Raw genomic sequence first — 22,499 nt, 5'->3', positions numbered from 1 at the left:
TACTACTTTTACAAATTAAGTTCTTTTACTTGTCAAAGGGAATATTCTACTCTCTACTCAGCTTGTGGAACCAGTTGTATTTCATGTTGTATGATGTCGTTTGAGAGCCACAGAAGACACTATACAACAAAGAAGGACTGAGTGTTGCACATTTGAACCAGCCACACTGACCTGTTTTGGTCATTTTAGCAGCTGTGTCATTAGATTTGGCAATTTTTGAGATTCATTTAGCAAAGTTGTTTCAACAATGGAGCCTGATGAAAAATCTGCCCATTTTGTGGCCATACAATAGCTCCTCTCCTTTGAAGAGAGTCACATACACTTGATGAATCTGCAATCTCCTGCTGGCTGTGGTGTTGGCTCGACTGCATCCAGTGTTTGTGAAAGCATTGCACGTAAAGTCAACCACACAGCAGCCAGACCGACACAGGTAACTAACTGCAGAGTATCAGTGGCACAAGTGAAAACTGCACAGTCACCCAATGTATCTCTCAAAAGGGCTGGACTGGATATGTGTTTTAATACCAATCATAAGACCAGCATTGATCACAACTGAAAGCAGCTTATTCTTGCGTGTCCTTTGTTGAAATTAAAATGAAAAAGAAGGCACTAACATTACGGTTTAGTTATAATCTATTGGTAACATTATGTGTAATTTTGATGACGTTATTCAAAAAGTTCAAAAATTCACTGTTCACTGTAAACTCACTATATTCAGTACAAGCAAGATTGACTGTGGCCAATGAAATGACTGCATATTTACAGGATTAAAAGAAACAACAACAACTGATGTTCCTAAAGTGTAATGCACAGAATAGTACTAGTTAGACAGTTCTTCAAGTCTGAGCTTAGCATGTACATTTTGACAAAGAAATCTCCTTGATGAGGTTGAATTTAAAATGATTGTGTTGTAATAATTAATGACATGTATTTGGAAATGATTTGATTTTGTATTTGATTGGAGTATCCTGAAAAGCTGCAGAGTTTTACTTTATTTATAACTTTCTAACATTGGTAAAAAAAAAAAAAAAAAAAGTGAGTGGGGCTCGGATTGTCATTAAGAATATGTGGGGCTCGGACTTTGATTTAAAATATGGGTTTTTTTGGTTTTTTAAGATGAATGATGAATTCTAACAAAAGCTCAGGTGGAAGAACTGTATGTTTTCTAACCGAGGAGTGTCTCTGATCTTATTACACAACTGTGCGCTGTCACAAACAACTGTTCCATCTAGTCTTCTTTACCACAATTACAATTCCTCTAAACGCTGCTGTAAATACAAAATGGTCGCCATTATTACAAATGACCACAAGAGGGCAGGCGCGGCTTACAAGTACAGCAGCCAATGATGAAACAAGACTACTATAGGTTTGCGTTGATGGCAGTTCCTTAAAAGACAGCTGGATTCACTGTGAAGTTTTCTTCCACTGCTTTGATGGAGGATATCACTTCCTCTTTGTCTTGCACTTCATCTTGCAGGGCTGTGTAATATTGGCTCAAGCAGATCAGCACCACGGACAGAGACACACGTTCAGCACCCTGGAGAGCGCTTTACTCACTGATGAAGGCTGAGATGAGATGATTCTGTGGTAAGGCACGAATCACTCAAGGGAATGTCTGATGGAGTGAAAAAACAAGCTCATGATTTCTGTTTTACACTCTGCTGCTCCACAATGCCATAGGAACATAACACATACATGTTTCAGATAAATGAATACATGGGAGGTGAGTGTAATATTTTGGGCTGCTCCAGCACATAAAAGCTGCTTTATTCCTATGTTAAGACAACATTTATCTTCACGGTATTGTGCAGAGCAACAGGCTCCCTGCTCAAGCTCGCAGAGACCAGATGAGACGGGGCAGGATAATTCAAGGAGTGGTAGCTATCCGGGATTTCCTCAAACTGAAGGGGGAGATGGGGGGGGCGGGGTGGGATTTCGTAATCACTCGCCCACTACAACAAGGATGGCGTCACTACTCATACGTCAGACAGTCGTGGTGGTAGTGGAGGGTGGGGTTCAGGGGGCGTTGAAGAGTTGGTTTTTAACCCTTGGCTGAGGCTGTAAATCAGCTCAATGAAATGTGGGTAAATGTATAGTATCTAATCACAGCACAAATAACGCAAATTGGTGTGTGTGATGGTCTTCTCAGACTGTCGTTTAGTCATCCTTAAAGCATCGTGACCGGGAGGGGTGGTCGATATTCAAGTCGATGGAAATCGGGACTCGACCTATTCTGATTGGCTGAGACCTGTCAAATACACGCTAAACTCATGAATAGTGATAGTTTTCATTTATATAAACTAGCAGAAATCAACTAGTGTTTTAAAAGCTGCTCTGGAAGAATATTCTAATATTTATTTGCCCGTCTGGTTAGTAATAATTATAATTATTTAGCGTATCTTTTGCTGTAATGACTATATCGAACAACACAATGCGTGCTTTTATTTTCAAAGCATCAATTTACTCCTCCAGCTTGTAAAAATCAACTGTGCTAAATCGACACACCCCCATCTCTTCCACAAAATGGTATCACCCGTGGATCACGGTGATGTTTGGTTAATGCAGATCGTTGCATGTCAATATTGGCACCCCACTCATGACTCAGATGTCTTTAATGTCTCCAACCTCACGAGAATTAAGTCTATAAGGAGGCAAGGTTAATGAACTACTGGCCTACTGTAGCAGTTAAAAGTAAAGGCCCAATAAATTATGAGACATTCCGGTTATTACATCTACTCATAACTTAATGAGGTCCATGACAGTGATACCAGTTATTAGTCCAAATGCAGCAGCGACTTTTAATGCAGAATGGGGTCCAACAAGAATTAATGTGGTCACAGTCAAGTGGGTCAATAAATATTAAACAAACAAACAAACAAAAAACTCATAGCATCATTTTATTTATTCAAATTTCACAAACAGCGGAACCTATAGACACACTGACAAAATGATGAAAATTAATAAAGTGTTTATTATCATGTCATGCATACAACTGTTCCCAACGTGCAGTGGACACAGCACACTCATTTAAATCAGACCCATAGCGCTGCGTATTCATTTTCAAACAATTTATTGGTGCACAAAAAGTCCAAATATTAAACGATCTACTTTCGCAATCAAATCATCAGGATATAGTCTATACCAAAATCGATAACTCACTGACTTAAGCATGTACTGTATAACATATGAGAAATCATCATATTGAATACTAATTAAATATGTTTTAGGCTTTTGAGATCAAGTTAGCGTCAAAATTGATTAAAATAAAGTCCTCATTTTGATCATTTGAATATTTTCAGATTTTATGGAGACGTTTCATTCAAAAATGTAATTCTTCGATCATCACTGTGTGTTCAGTACAAAAGGAAAATGGCAGTTGCTTCCCACATGTGTACAATGTGTCCTCAAATTATTATTTATTATTTTGTCATGGACATTGGGTCTAAACTGTAGCAATAGTGAAGGAACAAAGTGACTGCTGTGGCTCTGTTAAACTCATTTTGCTGGATGTACCAGTTGACATCTGGAGTGATCAATAGTGGAGGGAGCCGGTGACGGTGAAGAGAGGGGAGGGGGGCGGAGTGGAGTGGAGTGGAGGGGGGGGGGGGTGTGGGGGGGTGTACGTGATAGTCTCAGCCGCGCTGTGAAGGGGGCCGTCCCTGTTTGTGGAGATCATCCCGAGGAAGGCCCACCTAGTGATCATTTGAAGATATCTCCTCATTTAGACGATACTTTGACTCGACTGAGCGACAGAATCATAAGGGGACAAGTCGAAGGCGATTTGTAAATAGGTAAGGACTCCTTTTTTTTCTTACATCCTTCAATAATGTTATTTTTTTTAAGCATATAGAGGTCACCACCACCATTTGAGGACCATGCATGTAAGCGTCGTCATCAGTAGATATTGGTTTGCTTTCAATAAGTTAAATCATTTTCACCCACGTTCATAGTAAATGCATCTCAGTTTATTGCCAGTTGGGATTATGTAGCAAAAGCTCAGAAATTCAACTAGGGATGGATGCAAACGTGAGAATCAATGTGTGTGTGTGTGTGTGTGTGTGTGTGTGTGTGTGTGTGTGTGTAATAACTAAAGGTTTGACCTGAAACATCCAGATTGGTACTCTGATGATGCTTTGGTGCCAAATACAAGAATGCCATCCGTGGTGTTGGGTTGCATCTGATGCTGATGTATGAAAATGCTGTTTGTGTGTGATCGGACAACCTCACATTACATCCACGTACATCTACGTTAAAACCGTGACGCGTGCAGATATGATAGTGAAGATCGTGCCTCCCTTCCCCCTCAGCAACGTTGTGTAGCTCTTGCAATAAATGCCACCTTCTAGTATATACTGTGTAGCCCCTTAAAAAAAAGGCCTGTGCTTTTTCTATTCCCAGGCGCAGTCCTGTCAGCCCGCTGCTACAGAGAGTAGCATTACAAGCGAGCAATAATTAATGAGTGCCTCCACAATTAACCATTTCATTCAAATCTTTTTCGCCTTTGAATATTTAATGTATTTGAGGTTGTGAAAAGGGGGTTGTATGCATGAGTGAACAGAGCGTTTGTACTACAGGCTGATGGCGGGACTGCAGCTGTCAAGGCTCTACCACAGGAGGCGGTACTGCCTTCTTTAACCAAAACGTATGGTCTCATGATATAATAAAAATCCATAAGTGTTTAAAGGAATATATAGAAACAATATGCTTAAAGCTGGATATTAATGATAGGAGGTATTTAATGACATCATCCCCTATAATTAAGCTAAAGTCCACATGTTGATACACAGTGACAGTAGTGAATGGTGACTGATAGTATATATGGTCCATGTCTCCACAGTAAGCTCGGCCAAGATGGATGTGTTTATGAAAGGTTTGTCTAAAGCAAAAGAAGGGATGGCTGTAGCTGCAGAGAAGACCAAGGAAGGAGTCGCAGTTGCAGCAGAAAAGACTAAAGAAGGCGTCATGTTTGTAGGTAAGATGATCACGAATCTCTGTTTGCACTTTATTCCCTGTTTATGCATATCTCAAGCCCATAGAGGTTGCCCGCTTCATGCAGGAGCAGAGAGAATATTTTATGACTTTGCTCATGCAGCATTCCCATATGTCCTGAAACAAATGGTTAAATTATACAATAACTTCCTTTAATGGCTGAATACATAGTAGCAGAACGCTGCTCATCTCATACATGAAAGAAACCAGCAGGCTGAAACGTTATCCTCTTTGTTCACTGTTATAATACAGTTAGGTGGCTATATTATAGCTGCATGGCTTCCTCTGTGTGACTACGTTTATTTTATTGGACTATGGTGTGCAGCTCACATTAAAATTACCAATATTTCACCATATATAGACCATAGCGCATAGCAACAGTAATCCCATTAATCAGTCAGACCCCCAGGTGATCAATATCTTTGTTTTACTTATGAATGCTGATGCAGCATATCATTAATTACATCTGCAGGTTTACCCATTAGATCAAATTTATAACCATTTAATACTATTAATATCAGTGGTTTAAATAACAATGCAGTTGGATAGGGAGTCATCTTTGATGTAGATGATGTGATTCGAGGCTCTGAATGTCCTTCTGCCCTGTCGCCTGACATGACTGGGTTACAGGCAGGAGATGAGAACAGGGTTGGGGGTGGGGCAGCAGGATGGTGAGAGCAGCTCTTGCCACATGTCCGTGCATTGGATGGCAGCAGATTGTAAAACAGCCTCGTCCCCGCAGTCACTTCCTAGAGACAAACAGACGAAAGGCCTCTGCTTTTGTCTTTTTCAGGGCAGCCTAATTTGTAACAGGCACCATTACAGATATCTGCACAGATTAGTGCGTCTGTCTCATAATTCTGAGTGCAGCTGTGAAGTAGACAGCCCAATTGATTGCTCTTGCTTTACTTCATTCAAGTCATTTAAATAAATCACACGTGAGACTTCTGTTAGCACTGAGGAAAACTGAAGGTAGACACCTGAAAAAATAGAAACTGGCAAAACACAGTGTCAGTCCCTTTGTGTTCATAACCTTAAACCAGACCAACTTCCACAGTTGTCAGAGCCAAGTTGAATATCAATTGTGCTTGTAAAGGAAGTGCTATACATAATTAATTATCTGTACTAGGGCTGGGCAGTTATTCAGGGTTATTCTTTAATGGTGTCAAATCAATGAAAATGTAATGTCATGATAACCAGTTCTATTGTCTAAATATTTGATACCAAGTTCAGTAAATTCAAATATTGAACAAAATTACCTGTACTGTGTTTTAGACACTATAACAATAACTCTAGGGCTGCAAAGAACAATTAATGTCATTGTCCTTTAATCTAGATAGTATCATCTTGATTTTTCATCATCTGGTCTGCAAACAACTGTCCAAAACCCAAAGATTTACTGTTTATTGTTACATAAGACAAAGAAAGCAGCAAATGCTCATAATTAAGTCTGAAACTATATAATGTTTGGTATTTTGCTTGGAAAATTACTTACACAATTCGCTAATGATCAAAATAGTTGTCAATTAATGATCTGTTAATGAACTAATCCAGACTAATTATGTCATGAACCATGCAGTCAAGTGTAATGAATATCACTTGGTCTGTTTGATTTCATATATTTCAACAACTCTATATTACAAACATCCCCATGATGGTTATGATAAATATGTTCTTCCATATCAGCCAGCTCTCCTTGTCAGGCTACAGTTGGTCTGTCAGGGGTGAGTGAGGGGGGAGGGCAGGGTGACTCAGGGGATGCAGTGCTTGACAGAGGCCCTGGAGCCTGCCAGGCATTACAGAGGGCCCATATTTCTGGTGACACCCCTGCCGGTTTGACAGTCACCAGCATGTACCATTGATTCAGTGACGGTGTGTTTTAGATTGATTCAAGAGATGTTGGGTGTTCCAGGAGGAGTTGTCAGACGTGTCTGCAGTGAGATCGAATACAATTACTCTACGTACAGTATTTATCACCGTGTTCCTGTCACTCATCAGCAGAACTGAACATGTCAGGCTACAGTCATAACACGTGCAGGCTCATTTCATCATCTCCATGCTATGTCTCAGCCTGTGTTGTGCCTATGGTACACAGAAAGGGAAAGGAGCATAACTGTAGCGTCTCTGTGCTTCTGTGTCCTGCTTGTTGAGCGTGGTTGTGCCCTAGAAAGCTGTATATGATTTGCTTGAAGGCCCCTCTTGGAGGAGGGGTAAGAGTCATCTGATAGGTCTGTGGCCCACCTTTTGACAGCTGCTGCTGCTGCAGCCCGCCCACCCAGCTGAGCTGAGCAGTCAGCCTGAGTGAGGCGAGAAGGAAAAAACCCTGCTGTGCAAGATGCCATTTATTGTCACAATTAATAATCTCATTCATACAGCGTCTACCCTATAATGACATGGTGGAGCGTTACAGTGTATACAGTATACATTGCTGCTTTAAAAGCAACAATTATTACTTTTGGTGAATCCTTGCACTCACACCATATCATACTCAGTTTAATTTATACAATTATACATTTTACTAACATTTGTCAAACATTATGACAATCTGCAGGTAATGTATTTCAGTTGTATCATTATCACTGATGCTAATGTATATTAACAATGTTCAGTTCACAATTATTTCATGCATGTAATAGAGGAAGTTATATTATAAATTAACTTCATTTTTTGTGTTGTGCATCATACTTTTTATGTTCATTTAAAAGCTGAAACTGCTAAAAGTGATAAATATCTCTGCTGTGCTCCTAGCAGGTGCAAGCTAGGCACCTAAGTAATTACATTTGAAAATGGAAAACTACCTAGATGACTTATATATTTTTTTTCTTACAAAGGGTTTAGCCTTTCACTCAACACTTACAAGAACCTGAAACAATTTTTTAAATTATCGTAAAATCCTGTGTTGATCGAAAATGTTGCAAACATTTCTCAATGGGAGTTATTGTAACTGTGGGAAATGGATATATGTATGGTGGCGGGTATATGTCTGTGGTATGTTTGGTCTTGTAACCTGTGAAAGTGTCTGTGTAATTTCTTGTGGCTGTACGGAATGTGAAAATGATTATCCTGGAAAGGACAATAAATCTATCTATCTATCTTATGATTCAATTCCTGGAAAACATAAAGCTTAAAAATAGAAACTGTTATTAGTAATTCATAATAATTTCCCTTCACAAAGATAACCATTAGTAGTACTGTAGTTATAGTTCATTTGCTGCACTTCACCAGTGAAGTAAAGCTCTCAAATGGATGCATCTCTCAGATGTATGTTTTTCTTTGAGAGTCGCCTTTTGTAGAGACAGTTCTGTACTTCATCATCATTTCGCCTCTCCTCAGTCTGCTTTTAAAGGCCCTGAGGGACCAATAAGGCATATGACTGCTGCACAGTAAAGAGGATGAACAGGCTTGAGTGACCAGGACCAGTGGGCACACAGTAGGTTGCCCCAATAGCTCAATGGTAAAGTGTAGGTCTGACTGAACAATGCTTGTAGTTTAAAGCAGCTGTAGAGTTTAATAACCCCTCTGTAGAGAAGTGGCACAAATCTCAAGTGCAGCAGACAAGATTGTTCTCTTGTGCTTGTAGTAAACTGAATATTTGACAAATATTACAAAAGGAAATAATAAGCACATTGTAAAGACATCATCTTACAGACATTACACAACCGCAGTGGTCAAGAGTTCACTTATACATGTGACACTTCAGATGATTTTCTTGGACATTACCGCTTCACTACTTACATATAAAACTAATTAGTCGTTAGTGACAGTGCAAAGTTAATGCTTTAAGTTATATTTCACTGTTTATCATGTGCACAGTTATACAGGATGTGCTGCAATTTAATACTTATATTTGATTCTATATTCAACTTTATCCTGCTTCACACAGTTTCTGCTCTATTTTGTGTCATCAGCATGTTTTAGTCTCACAGTTAACAGTTTCACATGAACACTAATCCCTGTTTAATGTCTTTACTTGGTTTTAATCATGTTAGGGATTTAACATACAATGCCATTTGAGGCCTGTGTGGAAATGGTGAGCAATTTAGATACGTTGTGCAGCTGATGAGCTCTGCATTAAGAGAATAATTTGTATATTTTCCGATAGTATTTTCTATAATAGAGATAACAGAGATGATGTCACTGGATCTGTTGTGGCAGGAAGATCTGGACGTTGTTAAGACAGAAAGTTACATTTCAGCCCCAACCCATTCAACCAACAGCATCACTATAAATTCACTTACAAAATGTCACAAACTGCAAGATCACTGCTCTAGTCATGTAATAAATGTTTTGACACAGAGTTTCAGCTCCTCATAGAAACACAGTCTGCTTCTAGTCTCCTCTCAGCATCAGGTGCTTAGTCCAGTGTGAGCAGCAGATTAATTAAAAAAACGAAATGTGAGCATTGCACATCAGCGTGACTTTTAAAAGAAGATGGCATCTGGAATTATTTACAAAGCATTCTTCCTTCTTTTTTCTCCAGCTACAGGCACCCTGGTAGACTGCCTAGCTTGCTTATGCCTAAAAACAGCCCTGTCAGTGTTGCTTTATTTTTAAATTACTCTGTTTTTCTTCATGTTGGCATACAATGTCATAAATTGTGCTGTTAGATAGATGATGTATGACGTGTCAGGTTGGAGAAAAAAAAAGAAGCAAATCGCTCAGAAATTGTGCATTTTAAGTAGAAGGCTGCCAAAAAATCAGGCTGCATTGATAGTAGTGTTTCAGTGGTTAAGTAGGACGTTTCTGTATCTACGCACATATGAAATAAGACGAATCTTAAAATGCAAAATGCAAAATGATTTTCACAAGAGCCTGTACCTTTTTCTAATGAATGTCTTTTTTGTCAACTCAGGTAACAAGGCCAAAGACAGCGTGGGTACAGGTGAGTTTTCTCTCTGTTTTTCTAAGCTAAACATCATTAGTTGCAGTAAGAAGCTCATTATCATTGCAGCAACAAGATGCTTATTGCTGACTGGATAATGGGAAATTAATTATGAGGGGTGGGGAGGTTGAGTGTGTGTTGTAGGGGGGCATGTGAAAGTGGTCATTATGAAAGATAATCAGTTGAGAAACAAAAGAGGGCTAACATATGCATGGTTTTAATCTGTCTGCAGAATTTGTGGAGATAATGTTACACGTGTGTGTGTGTACATGATGTTTGTGTGTGTCTCCGCAGTGGCTGAGAAGACCACTGGAGCCATGGGGAACATCGCTGCTGCCACTGGCCTGGTGAAGAAGGACGAGTTCCCTGCAGACATGAATGTATGTACGCCATTACAAACACCATCAGCTCCTGTTAGTTTACACCCTTTCTTTTTCTTCATCAGTCTGCTCCTGTTACCACATTAAGTATTAAGTGTGTTCACGCAGCAGCTGTTGGAATTGAGTCGCCTCTCAACAGTGAAGTCATGTTAGAAGTGTTTCATCTGTGTCGTCCTGAAAAACAGACTGAAAAAACTTAAATGCATGCAGAACCTCAATATAATCTGTGGTCATTTGAGTACATGCAACAAGGATTGCAATCATCATTAATCTATCAGTTGTTATTTTATGATTGTTAAGTCTATACAACTTTGAACAAAAGAAAAGAGAAAAAGAAAAATACACAAAACAAAAGTTAAATCTTGCTTGTTTTGTCAGATAAACTAAGATAATAAGTGTAAAACTATCCTGGCTTTTAGACCCTTGTATCACATACATTTCCCATAATGCAACTCATTAATGTCTTTCTTCAAGCCCTCCCTTCCTGGTCTAATCCTAACCTTAACCAATGTGACACATGTCAAGCCCCACACCTCCACTTAATAAAGCAGGCGTTCTGTAAAAAAATAAAAATAAAATAAAAGCCCAATCTGTGATAACCAATCAATATTTTATTATTACAAATATTCAATATATTGAAAGAACTTGATCTTTTTTTTTGAGAAAAGCTGAATAAATGTGCTCTCTTTCAAGAAGAAAACAGATCAGAGAGGGTAAATGTCTTGAACTTACTTATTTACTTATCCTCTTCCTCCTGGCTGGGACATTAGGCCTAAACCTAATGCCTTAAACACCCTGCTGTAAATCAGTGAACCGGTGAATCTTTTAAAATAGAAACTAATCATTATTAAGTGAAACTATACTGCAGCCTTGACTTGGCACACAGAGTTGTTTTCACTCTTTTAGGTCTATAAAAAGACCATTGTTGCTCTCTTCTGCGCACCACTATTTCATTATTGCACCCTTCCTCCCCAATGACCTCAGCTGTCTGTCTCTGCTCACATCAGTTTGCACATACAGGGACATGCGAGGAGAGAACTGAAGCTCATGGGTGAATGTTGGGTCTATGTAAATTAAAGAGTACAGACTAGACCTGCTCTATGTGAAATTACCCTCAGAGAACTCGTGTTGTGATTCGGTGCTATATAAATAAAAATAACTTGACTTAAATGACCTGACTGTTGCGCTGTCAACATGCTCACATTTCGTCTATCTGTGTCAGACTGTCAGTGAAGGGGGGAGGTCCTCGTCCCGTCTTAAGCCTTCATCCCTCAGAGTTGGACTCTTTTCACTGACTGGCGTATAGTTAATCTGACAGCCTGCTCTAACAAGCTTCTTAAATGCACTATCTGAGTAATAAGACTACTTATTTCAACACCCAGACAACAGACTGTTGAACTGCTGACATTGTTACTGAGTGTGTAGCACCATGTTTTCAGTTCTAACTCACGTATTCCCAAATATCCACCCATTGTAGCTGTATCCTGAAGATGTTTTAAAGAAGAAAATGTGTGTGTCTTGATAGCTAGACTGTGAATATTTAAAATAGCAATTGTTCATGCTCCAAACTAATATTTAAGTTAGAATACTTAAAAAATGTATCTGAAATTTAGATTTTATGGTTGAACATAGGTTTTTCTTGTATTTGAGTCCCAGCTGAATTTAAACTTAGGACCAGTCAGACACAGAACTTAAACTTCCCATTAGTTAAAACCAGGTTAACAGTCTTTCCCATGTTCGCTCTTTCTCAGACATTGATCCGTCCGATTAGGTGTGTCTTTGTGGTGGTTTCCCATTGTGCAGAGTTTAAGGCCATGCTAATCATGTTGGTGGGCTTACAACAATAACAGCAGCTCAATACAGCGAACAGGATTATGGTCTGCTCCTCTCTGACCTAATTGACTTGATTAGTGCTGGGTTTAAAAATAAATGTGTGGTGACCCACTGGCTTTGTTTTCAGGGCTTGTAGTAGCAGGTGCAGCAATGATGAGCGCTGCCTGCTTCAGAAAGCTCTCAGAAGGATGTAGAGTATATTTACGCCAACTGTGTCAAGATATCAAGTTATTAGATTTTCAGTGTTTTTCTCAAATATTGAAGGATAAGAGTGGTGTTTTTATATATTTTCTTATTGTCAATAAGTCCCATAAAAAGGCCCAAACCAACACTGAACTGAAGAACTAACAAGTATTGTCCTTGTGGCCAAAGCTTGATAGAGCTTAAAGGCCTTTTATCACAGTAGACATTGTAACTTGTCATTTTCAGGAAAGCACAGGTGTTACTAATAACATTAACGATGGCTCTGCTCTTTTGGAGTGTCCCAGTAAACCAGGAAAGTGTGACAGTGAGCCAGCATGCACAGTATCCAGAGCTCTGAAACTGAAGCAGCTAAATAGAATAAAGCCAACATTAATTTTATTATTTACACCTGTAATTCTGTGACATGTCAAACTGTCTTCTGTGCCTACTCATATGTGTGATAGACAACCCCGCCCACCACCCCTGCTGTCCAAAACCTATTATTTATACATCAATGAGCCCCCACACTGTTGCTCTCACTGTTGTGCTCCTTCATTGTGATGACCAGAAGTATTGCACTTTATTTTTCATTCAGTGATATATTGTATTTGATTTCTATCGTGGTAAATGTGTGTTAATCTTTTTTTTTTTTTTTTTTTTATCATTAAACCTTTTGACCTGTTTTTTTTAAAACATTTATATGTACAGTATGAACCAGTTGGCTTGGGGCTGAGTGCCACAGCCTGGGTAGGGAAGTCAGAAAATATCCAGAGAAAGGACAGATTATTAGTTTTGGTCTTTTTGTGGGATTAGTGTGAGTTATTTTAAAATATAGACTATAGCTATCCTCATCTGCCTATTTTTAAATCCTGTTTTACAACACATCTTTATTCCCTGGGCTTTTAACTCAGTATGCCTTTCTTTGCCCTTTTGTGTGTTAAACTGGTCTTACTGTTTTTATTGTGTTGTTTTATGGCTTCTGATTCTTTGATTGTACAGCACTTTGGTCAAAAATGCATATTATGAATGAATTTGATTTGACTTGAGGTGACTGCAAATGTGTGTGTGTGTGTGTGTGTGTGTGTGTGTGTGTGTGTGTGTGTGTGTGTGTGTGTGTGTGTGTGCTTCTGTTACTGTGCATATGATCTTTTTCATCTCTCTGTGTTTCTCCCTGTGTCTCTGTGCAGCCTGAGGAGTATGGGCAGGAGGCCATGGAGGGCCAGGGAGAGGGAATGCTGGAGCCAGAAGGGGAGACATATGATGAGACCCAGCAGGTAATCGGCCTGCACGACACAAAGCGCAACGGGTGTCTCACTATGTGAATTTAACAATATGTTTTATTCTTAACATCTTTTTCCATGTTTCTTTTAAAATTTAAAATTGTAACGCCTTGGACTGCAGTCAGAGATGAGTCCATTCATGTACAGTGGCTGTAGCCTCATCAGTATTCAGCAGCTCATACACATTTTAGCTGTATTGCATTTCAATAGCTCTGTACACTTGCCCTCCACTTCTGTCCCACACAAACACTACAGCTCACGCTGAAGTAATTCTTCTTTTCTCTCGAAATGAAAACAGAGGGGCTAACAAGCCAATTGCCACACAGCGCGTAGAGTGAATATAGCACCACCTACCTATACTGAGCATTGAGTGTGTGTGTCAGCGTGTGTGTGTCAGCGTGTGTGTGTCAACGTGTGTGTCAGTGTGTGTGTGTGTGTGTGTGTGTGTGTGTGTGTGTGTGTGCGCATCAAGGAAGGATGCAAGTCTGACACAGATGGGTATTTTGGGAATTTGGCTGTCAGGAGCGAGACCAACTGTGCAGAACGTTTCACTTTGGAAGCATATTTTAAATAGCGAATAGAAAATAAAGATATCACACATTAATGTTGAGGAGATAGATTTAGTTTTATATATAATTATTTAAAGCACTGCATCTCTTTAGCCAGATAGCTATTATGTTCACCTTAATTTTGTTCCTTGGTAAATATTAAAATATCCAGAATCATCTTCACTTGGAGGAAGATTTAAGATGAGGTTTTGCATCATCTCTATAAATGTTCAATATATTTTGTGTATTTGGCCAGATTTTCTTTTCATTCTCATTTCTCTGATTATTGCATTAATCATTTAAAGGAATGAAATAAAGGCATTCCTTAAGATGAAAATTAAAAGTGAATTTCTCAGAGGCAGTAGCTTGTTCCATGCATGTCCTCCTCCATCTCTCTCTCCTACTCCTCCGCATCTCTTTCCCCTCCCCCATCCTTTGCTACACTAGCGATGCACGAGCTCTCTCTATCTGAATGGGTGTGGTGATGACGCTCACTGCCGCCATGCATTATGGGTAATGTCAGGGTCTCCCTGCATTGCTGTAAATATGGAGTCTCAGTGCAGCGGTGTGAACAAGCCTTTTCATGGAAGATTTGGAGAGAAAAATCCCTCCCATCCAGTATCACTCCAGGTTTTTAGAATACATCACATGACCTGAGAGTATTGCACGTTCCTGAAGGCTGTGATATTTCTTTATGATCATGTGTGCGGAGGAGGCGTGTGCAGGGTTACAAGGATGCTGGGAATGTGCTCACGACATGTCCTTGAAGCTGTTGTAGGCTTGTGCTGCCCTCTGCAGGCTGGAAAGAGACACTGAACCAGCATGCAGCTGCGATGGAGTGACATCATTACTTTCAGCTGAAAGCTATCCTGTGTTACCATAAGCCTCTCACATATATGTTCTTAAACCGATTTAAGTATAATTGAATGAGATTAAGTTTTAATTAAAGTCTTACTGTTTAATTTAACCTGTGTTCTCTGTGCTGCAGATGTGATCTACCAGTCTCTTAATATCTGTTCTGTTTTTTCCCCCCAGGAGAGCCAGGACTACGAGCCAGAAGCATAAAAGCATCAGTCCAAGCCACCATCCAACCAGCAGCACAATAATATTTCTAACAATAAAAAGGACAAATGCTGAAACTATTACAATTATACCCCCGTTGCAAAAAACAACAAAAATTCAAGCATTCCCACTGAAAAATGTTCTTCCTTCAAGACAAATCTTTTATTATTATATATTGTAAATGTCATGTTATTAATGTAATGTGTTGGGTGTAGGTATTTATTGAGATGTAGGATTGTCCGCACAGTCTCATTTCCTTGATTCCCTCCCAATGAAATGAGACCAGAGCCAGGGCTTGTGACTTTGTACTTGTGTGTATCTGTATTTAGAAAATGTGCAATAGATGTTCATCATCTTCCAATGAGACGTTGGGAGTGGAAAAAATAAATATGTCCGGTTGCAAGCAGATATTAATACAATAATATCCTCTTAAGTGTCGACAATGCCTGTTTGTGGGTTTTTTTTTCTTTTTGCATTTCTTTTGAAACCATTTTTGAAGTAAGAGTTTTTTACATTGTATCTTTATAGTTGCTTGTGAAATCATTCCAGTAAACTATCTGTTAGAAATTGACAGAGTATACATGTTTGTGTGTGCGTGTGTTTGTGTGTACTGAGATTTTAACAAGTTAAAGTCAATATATTGCGTCTTGAAATCATAATGGTTGTCATATCAAAATGTGCTTTAAATTGCAGGACTTGTCAATATAAAGGTTTATGTGTTAAGCCAGACATACAAATCCTCTGTAAATAAAAAGTAAAAAAAGAAACCATTTGTTAGCGTTGTTTGATAATGTTTAAAATCACTTTTGGCATTGATCACTAAGATTTTCAACCACTTGTAACCACATTTGTTTGGGTTTTTTTTTTTTTTGCCCTGCCTGTTGGTCTAAATGAGTATCTATTATGCATGTTTCCCCTTTTTGCTCGCCCTTGTCTAGGGGTTTGATTGCAGGATGTGTAGAATCTGCTGAGCGAGCTCTGGCACTTGGCAGGACGCTGCCATAGTTGGGATGCCAGTCTGATGGGGCCTCTTTGGGCGGGTTTTGTTTGGATTAATCCGGCTGGAACGTGCAGGCTCGGTGCTGTCGGGCTCAAACAGAGGGTATTAAACAGCTGCTCCCGATGCTGTCGGCTCAGACGGATGTGTGGACACTGCAGGGACAAAGATAGGAGCCATGGCCTCGTTCAAGAAGTCCTTTGAGAGCCTGAAAGGCACGGGCCAATCGGCAGCAAAAGGAGTCACAGACACTGCAGGTACAGAACTAAACCTAGAAGAAGCCACAGGGCCTAATGTGTAATGTGGTAGATCCCCCAAATGATTGCAATTCTTAAATGCATAGCACTTTGAAATCCTAGAAGCTTAAAACATTCAGAAGAATTATTTATATTACAAGTCAAAATCTTCCAAAGCAAAATGTAAAGTGCAAGAGCTTTTTCCTCCCGAGGTTGTTCACTGTAAGCTGCTGTGGTGTGTTTTCAGTGCAGGCAGCTCAAGAAGCTGTGCAGCAGGTGGCAGACTCCTCCAAAGACACCGCCAACACAGGTACAGTGCACACTCTGCTGCCCAGAGAGGCTTCATGAGTATTTCTTTTCAACAGATAAGTGTTGAGACAAGCAGACAGAGGACGTAAATAACCTTGTTACCATATTAAACGTTTGACAGTTGATTAAAAAAAAGCTCCTAAAATGTAATATCTATAATATGAAGAAGTGATAGTAGATTTATTAGACTGGACGTGTTATAAAGCTGTTATTTGACTTACATAACATTATGTGTGATATTGGCTTTCAAAAATAAATTCGACTGAAAGAGACCTTAATGGAATCTGGTTTAAGAGACTGAATCCTCAAGATGTTACAGTAAAATAATAACGTACGCAAAATATACATTGAATATTTTAGATAAGAGCTGTTTTTTTAACAGATAGTTACTGAGGCTACAGTGCGTATGTGAGTTGATAATGAAAGGTTTTTAGTTTTGATGCTTGTCTTCCTGAATATTTCTTCTCTGTTTCACTCTTTGAAGCTGCTCAAGAAGCCAGCAAACAGACTCAAGCAGCCATAGGAAAAGCTGCAGACAAGGCCACGGACACCATCAAGGTGTTTGGACACAAACTGGAGACCAAATGATCCCTAAAATATAAAACTGTTCTGGCTAAAACTGAAGCCAACTTGTCTGGTTTAAGACAAGTAAATATGTTGGAATGGAAGCATGTTGGCATCCAGTCACCTGAAAAAGAAGATATATATCCAACATATATATATCCACACATTCCAAAGAAAAGCTCTATAAATTGTCTTTTTTTTTTCTTATTTTCCTCTCACCTTTTTCCACTTGTGTTCATGAATTATTATATATTTCATTACATGTGACTATTTTGGGAAATAAAAACATACACAAACTTGTTTCTCAGGTTTTAAAAATGTGATAACCTGCGACATAAAGTAGAGATAACATTGTTAGTAGCTGCTGAAGCCCTCTGTGTGTCATGCATCCTGTTTTGTTCTGTGGAGAGCGCTCATCAATGAATCACCACAGTCATTATTACCAACACATTGCTCAGAAGATGGCCTTTGGCAGCCTGATGGCTCCTGATGAGAATGTGATCAGAGCTGTCTACCTTGGCCCCCAACAGCACACCTCCCTCCATCACACTACGTGGTTGCTAGGCAACAGAACTCAGTGGCAGCCAGGGATTGGGGGAGGCCTTTGAATTAATGGTGAGAATACTTCTGTCAGTACACAATGTTCTGGCCAAGCTGCAGCCCACCGCTACATTACTGTACCAAGAAAGGGAAGATTCTCAAAATGAGAGAACTATAAACATCCTCGAGCCCACACAATTACTCGAGGCGAGCAGAATTACTGAGGCTCTAGAGAAATACATGTCGCAAAGCAGAAAGGTTGGAGGGAGGAAGGAGTATGAAAGATGTGGTGGTTCACAAGTGTGTGTTTGTGTGGGAGGTGTAGATCTGCCCCCTCCAGCAGGCTCCTTCAGCTGATATCCCCCGCTGTCTTTCATGCACTTTCACAGCTGCAGCAGAGCACTGTTTTTTTTAATATTTTACAAATTTCCTACACAAGACCTCATTTTACATTTTACCTTTTTACCTTGTCCTGCAATGTAGTGGTTCTCAAAGTGGAGTTCACACCCAATCTTGAAATTGTTCTGGGGGGTCTGCTGCAAAAGTAGTTTATTTTCAGTATTATTTAATCCCTAAGTAGCGCAATATTTTGGTCATGTGTTTCATACACATTCTGTAATAAAACACGTAAAAATCTTAGCCTTGCACAAAATCTCATCAAATTGGGGCTGTGGTCTAATTTGTGTCAGTTTAGGGGTTCTTGACTTGAATTGAGATCGACTGCTGTAATGAGCCTCTGATGTCCTGCCTCCACAAAAGGCATTTTGGTGTACAGGAGATACCTTGTTAAAAATGTTTTCTGCCTGCTTTACATTTGGTCCTTGTTTTTTTGTTTTTTTACAGTGAGAGTCACAGACACACCAATTGTATCTATTACTTAAAAGCAGGGATACATTATTAAGTGAGAAATCCCACCTTTGCATATTTCACCCTCCCTCCACAAGCCCTCATCCTGATTACCTGTAGAGACATGAAAGTTTTTATCACCAATTAATACCTCTTCTAAAATTTCTCATATCAATTCACATGTTATCTCTCTGCACACAGTAGCCATTGTGTTGCTATGAGAACCTGGAGTTAATTACTATGATTTACTGATGATGAGAGGGCTGAACAGAGATTTTGTCATTACATTACCACTCACTGCCAGAGCCCGACTGTGGTTTCCAGGGAAACTAGAAATCTGAAGCTTTTCAATAGACACAGCCACAGCTTAAAGAGCGAGGATTGCCTGAGATAGATTCTTCTAGAGACAAACCTTTGGGCACTGCAATAAGTATCAATAAACAGCGGGGATATAAGGACAGATAAGGGTCTCAATCAGCGGTGAGATTTACGATGTTTGACCTAAATCTGTGAGAGAGTTATGGAGAGACTTCCGTCTGACTTGGACTGCTGAGGTATGTCTGTGACTCGTGATCTCCCACAATTTGTATTATCTTGTTTGTTTTCATAGTTGACATTAGAGAGGGACACTGAATTCTTGTGCATGCTCTTAGTGATTGTGATTATGCTCAAAAACAGAAGTTAATTATATACTATGTGGATCTATTTTAGGGTAAAATGCAGAGAGAGAGATGATTACAATGTCAGATATAATCACACAGTAAAATGTTCGAAGTAATCTAAAATTTGACGTTTAAAATGCAGTTTAATCACGTGTTTGGTGCTTGTAACTATCCCAGTTTACAGCCATCTAATACACTTAATTCAGCATATGATTAGTAGTAGCAGTGACATAACAGTTGGTTACATATCAGTGTTTGGATACTTGACATCCATATCATATGAGAGAATATTTTTATCACAAAAACAGTAGTTGCTGATTACAAATTGCACAAACGGTGTGTCAGTGCTGTGTTGTTCCCTGCAGGTACGTCTACCACTTTAATGCAGAAACAGAATGGGAAGTCTTAAGGATGAGATAAGAGGTCTCAGCGAGGACCACCAGTCTTGCGAAAAGACAGATGATAGAGAGCATCCAGGCAGCTCAGATGGCACCGCTGTGCCCGAGGCACCTCAGATAAACACCAGTCAAGATTCAACAACTCTAGAGGACTATCAGCCAAAACTACACATGAATACCTGCTATGTTGAGGAGAGTGGTGGAGATCCAATGTCCAAAGATCAGGTGCTTTCAGGAGGGGTTTGTGACCAATCAGACTCTATACGAGTTACAGACTGTACACAGGCTGATGGCATCACTCTGACACAACAACCTGAGGCTGATAAAACAACATCACAACACAATGAGACTACAGTGTCTAATAAGTTCCTGCGTGATGGAGATGCCAAAATTCAGAGGGAAAAGTCTACGGAAAAGAACATGGATCAGGAGAGAGAAAAGGTGGCAAAAAATGAGAATATCTCAGTGCCTGTGCCATCAACTCCAGACCCCTCTGACCCATATTCTCCTGCACCTTTCGGGCAGCACCACATGCGCACGCAGGTCAGCCTGGAAGTGGTCCAGTGTTGCTCTGCAGCCACTAGCCCCATGACGCCTCCTGAAGGTGGACATTCCTTCTTCTTCCCCAGCTCTTTTGGGAAATCTGAACCTGTGGGTACAGATTCTAAAGATGCTGAGCTACAGGTGGGTCAGCATGTGGAGTTCTGCTCTGTCGCCACGTCCCCTATGACTCCAAAGACGCCCTCAACCACAGCTTTCCCAGAGCTTATCGGCAGAGAAACAGTGCAGAAGGAGGAGAAAGTGAAAAAGATTGAGGGGCAGGGTGGGAGCGACCGACAAGAGAGTTTCCCTATCACAAAAAGTTCAGCAGCGGCTGAGTCAGAGATAAGTGGAGCTTTGAAATTTACCACATCAAAGGAGCTGACTGAAGTCTTCAGCTGCCCTGCTGCTGGGTTAACAGAGTCAAAAGTACATCTTAAGGATAGTAATCACCAGTGTAAGCAGCAGAGGATGGGAAGCATGGACCAAGATATTACTATCCTGGTGACCCACTATGGCAACACTGAGGAAGAGGAGGGAGAGAAGACTGAATCATCTTTTTATACCATTGAGCCAGAGATGGTCAAGATAGATGAATTTGAGGAACTTGGAGAAAACAACAGTGATTTAAAGACAGAGGATGCAAAGGAAATGATCTCAGCAGAAACTGTTGAACCTGATCAGATACAGGACACCTCAGAAAAAATAAAAACTGAAGAAAACTCTGTTTCTGCTGGTGACCAACCAAAAACAGATGCCAAATCTGAAAATTTAGAGGTCAAAGAAGAGAAGGATGCATGTGATGAGTTGAAAGACATTTCAGTGACAAAGTGTCCTGTGCCTGAATCTCCAGCTCCCTTTGGTTGCCACAACATCCGCACTCAGGTGAGCCTGGAGGTGGTGCAGTGTCAGTCTGTAGCAACCAGCCCCATGACCCCTCCTGAGGGGGACCATGCTTTCTACTTCCCAAGCTCTGTTGGGAGATGTGGGGGTGTAGGTGCAGAGACTAAAGATGCTGAGCTGCAGGTGGGTCAGCAGGTGGAGTTTCGTTCTGTTGCAACAGCGCCCATGACCCCAAGAACACCCACGACTATGACTTTTCCTGAGATCAGAAAGGAAGCTAGCATAGAGGAGAAGATAGTGGAGGTGGAGGAGGACAAAAAGGAGCAAGTGGACACAGAGAAAGCTGAGGAAAAAGAGAAAGCTGAGGAAAAAGAGGAAGCACTTAAAGAGGATGAGAAAGTAACTGAAGAGAAAAAGGTGGACGCAGCTGTGGAGGAAAACAGTGAGGAAAGAAATGGTAAGGAGAAAGATGAGGAGAAAGATGAGGAGAAAGATGAGGAGAAAGATGAGGAGCCAGTGCAGGAGGTGACCTGGGATGAGAAAGGGATGACATGGGAGGTATATGGGGCAGTGGTGGAAGTGGCTGTGCTGGGTTCCGCCATCCAGAAACACCTGGAGAAGCAGGTGAAGAAAAAGAAGGAGCAGCCTTCCTTGCCTCCCCCACCTCCTCTCAACCCCGCTGCCATACCCCTCATCCCCGAGCCCACCCAGGGGTGTTCAGGTTCAGGTAAAGGACGGGCAGGGAAGAGGGCGGAGCAGGATGGGAAGGTGAGCCGACGCAGAAGAAACCCCTTCCGCCTACTGATGGAGAACGTGCAGCAGCCACATTGTTGCTCCAGAGCTCATACCACTGAGTGACATGTAAATCGTGTCAGAAGGTAACAAGTGGCTGACTTAGGGAGAAAAATCTGTGCTGGAAAATCACATGATGATTACATCTGATCTACAGTACCCTGTAATTCAGTGTTTTCACTGGCATACTGGACTTGAAAGTGTGAGATCACCACCTCACTCAAGACAGAGTAAGAAGACAAAAGTTGTTTCTTTTTTTCTTGCATCAATCTGTTCAACAAATTTCCTGTGACTTCTTGCCACACAGACTAATAGATTAACAAGAGTCCGCATTTGGAAATATGAGGGTGATATATTAATGTCATCATTCTTCTCCATTCAGTTATCCCCTGAGTCATTTTAGATGTTGATGCTTTTTTTATGCACCTCAGAAAATATGAAGCCATGGCAACGAGCTATCCCCCTGCTGGTTGCTTACGAGCTTAACGCAGCTCGGGCAGAGAAAGATGATAATGGGGTTATAGTTTTTATTTAGATTTATGACTTTGCGGTCAGATATTTTGTTGCAGGTCATTTTGTGTAAGATGTGTGGGAATTTAAATTGATCTAAATGTT

General features: G+C 40.3%; 1 protein-coding gene across 1 annotated transcript; it reads left to right on the top strand.

Annotated features, from left to right (window-relative positions):
* The first annotated feature begins 4,851 nt into the window (after window positions 1-4,851).
* On the top strand, window positions 4,852-15,160 carry sncb (synuclein, beta). Its single transcript, XM_053324118.1, has 5 exons — window positions 4,852-4,972; window positions 9,842-9,871; window positions 10,166-10,251; window positions 13,455-13,541; window positions 15,131-15,160. Exons 1-5 carry the CDS (start codon window positions 4,852-4,854, stop codon window positions 15,158-15,160), a joined length of 354 nt encoding a protein of 117 aa, XP_053180093.1.
* Window positions 15,161-22,499: the final 7,339 nt, after the last annotated feature.

Source organism: Scomber japonicus, chromosome 8 (genome assembly GCF_027409825.1).
Source record: "Scomber japonicus isolate fScoJap1 chromosome 8, fScoJap1.pri, whole genome shotgun sequence".
Classification (NCBI taxonomy): Eukaryota; Metazoa; Chordata; class Actinopteri; order Scombriformes; family Scombridae; genus Scomber; species Scomber japonicus.
Note: the sequence above shows the minus strand (reverse complement) of the source record. Positions and strands in the feature narration are given on the sequence as shown.